This window comes from Arachis duranensis, chromosome 10 (assembly GCF_000817695.3).
Source record: "Arachis duranensis cultivar V14167 chromosome 10, aradu.V14167.gnm2.J7QH, whole genome shotgun sequence".
NCBI lineage: Eukaryota > Viridiplantae > Streptophyta > Magnoliopsida > Fabales > Fabaceae > Arachis > Arachis duranensis.
In genome coordinates this window covers 63,367,251-63,369,044 of record NC_029781.3, presented here as the reverse complement: position 1 = coordinate 63,369,044, position 1,794 = coordinate 63,367,251, and the positions used below count along the sequence as shown (strand labels likewise).

The 1,794-nt window shown below is 40.0% G+C and overlaps 1 protein-coding gene across 1 annotated transcript; it reads left to right on the top strand.

The window, feature by feature from the left end:
• The first annotated feature begins 298 nt into the window (after positions 1-298).
• LOC107469780 (protein FAR-RED IMPAIRED RESPONSE 1-like) lies at positions 299-1,441 on the top strand. Its single transcript, XM_016089156.1, has 3 exons — positions 299-579; positions 664-1,067; positions 1,173-1,441. The coding sequence occupies exons 1-3, from the start codon at positions 299-301 to the stop codon at positions 1,439-1,441; spliced, it is 954 nt and encodes a 317-aa protein (XP_015944642.1).
• Positions 1,442-1,794: the final 353 nt, after the last annotated feature.

The window sequence follows — 1,794 nt, the reverse complement described above, 5'->3', positions numbered from 1 at the left end:
TCGGCTTGACAGCTTTTCGGTTCTTTCATTTCTTCATGAGTTCTCCAACTTTTCATGCTTCTTTCTTCATTACCTTGATCCAATCTTTGCCTCCTAAACCTTAAATCACTTAACAAACATAGCAAGGCATCTAATGGAATCAAGGAGAATTATATTTAGCTATTTTAAGTCCTAAAAAGCATGTTTTCACTCTTAAGCACAATTAAAGGAGAATATACAAAACCATGCTATTTCATTGAATAAATGTGGGTAAAAGGTGATAAAATCCCCTAAAATCAATACAAGATAAACCCTACAAATGGGGTTTATCAGCAGCCACCGTGAACTAGGTTTTATAGAAAAAGACGTCAAGAATTACATCACAAGGGAAGTACGGAATATTTTCGAAGAAGACGATGCCAAAGAATTTGGGAAGTACCTAGTAAGAATGAAAGAGAAGAACCCAAATATCTTCTTTGAGCTCAACCTTGAAGCCGATCACTGCATTAAACATGCACTCTGGGCCGATGCAAGAAGTAGGGCTGCATTTGATTATTTCGGAGATGTGGTTTCATTTGACACCACTTATAACACAAACAGGTATTCGGTTCTTTCAAATATATTTTTGATGTTCAGTGAGTGTATATATTTTGGTTCACCACCTTGTGCTTATTATTTATGCAGGTACAATTTTATTTTAGGATCTTTTGTTGTCGTGAATCACCATGGCCAGTCGACACTTCTTGGATGCGCGCTGATGAAAAATGAGGACATCCAATCATTCAAATGGCTATTTGAGTGTTGGCTACGTTGCATGGGAGGGAAGGCACCAAAAGGTATTCTTATCGATCAATACGCATTGATTCAAAGGGCAATTGAGCTGTGCTTGCCAACAACAGTTCACCGTTGGTGCATCTGGCACGTTATGAAGAAGATTCCAAGCAAATTAAATGGCTACAAGGGACACAACGAAATTGAACAAGAGATGAGCCATGTTGTTTGGAACTTGTACAAAAAAGAAGCATTTGACAGAAACTGGATCGATTTCCTTAGAAAGTACGGCCTCGGAGGCAACAAGTGGCTTTCAGGTAATTGAGATATCAATTCGAATTATTTGTATGCTCATATCTTTTTTCCCAAAGCATGCACTATTTTCGGTTCACCACACCTTATGGCTTCGGTTTGGTTTGCAGAGTTGTACGAGGATCGCCATATATGGATTCCAGTCTACTTGGATCACCACTTTTGGACCGGGATGAGAAGCACACAAAGGAGAGAGAGCATGCATTCATTTTTCAACAAGTTCATCACATGGAATAGCTCCTTGAGACAATTCGTGAAGCAATACGACAATTGCCTAGCAAGCAGAGAGAGAATTCGATGCTGCAGATTTTCACACCGTGATACCGTGCGCAACAAAATCAGCAATAGAGGCATAGTTTCAGTGTGTATATACCCATGAGAAGTTCAGGGAAGTTCAAGCTCAATTCAAAGGTAAAGTGAACTATATCACAAGATCAATGCATTCCACCCTAGGTTTCACAACATATGAAGTCATAGAGCAGGTTTCCAACTCCACATTCAACAAGTTTGTCGTCACCTATGACGTAGTATCACGAGATGTAAAGTGCCATCGCTTGCTGTTTGAGTCTAGGGGCATATTGTGCCGCCATTCCCTAAGCGTCCTAAGCTTTGAGTGAGTGGATAACGTGGCACCGAAATACATATTGGAACGCTGGAGCAAGAACATAAAAAGGAGACACACACGCATCAAGAGTAGTTAAGATGAACCTCTACTAGAGCCAAGAAGTAAGA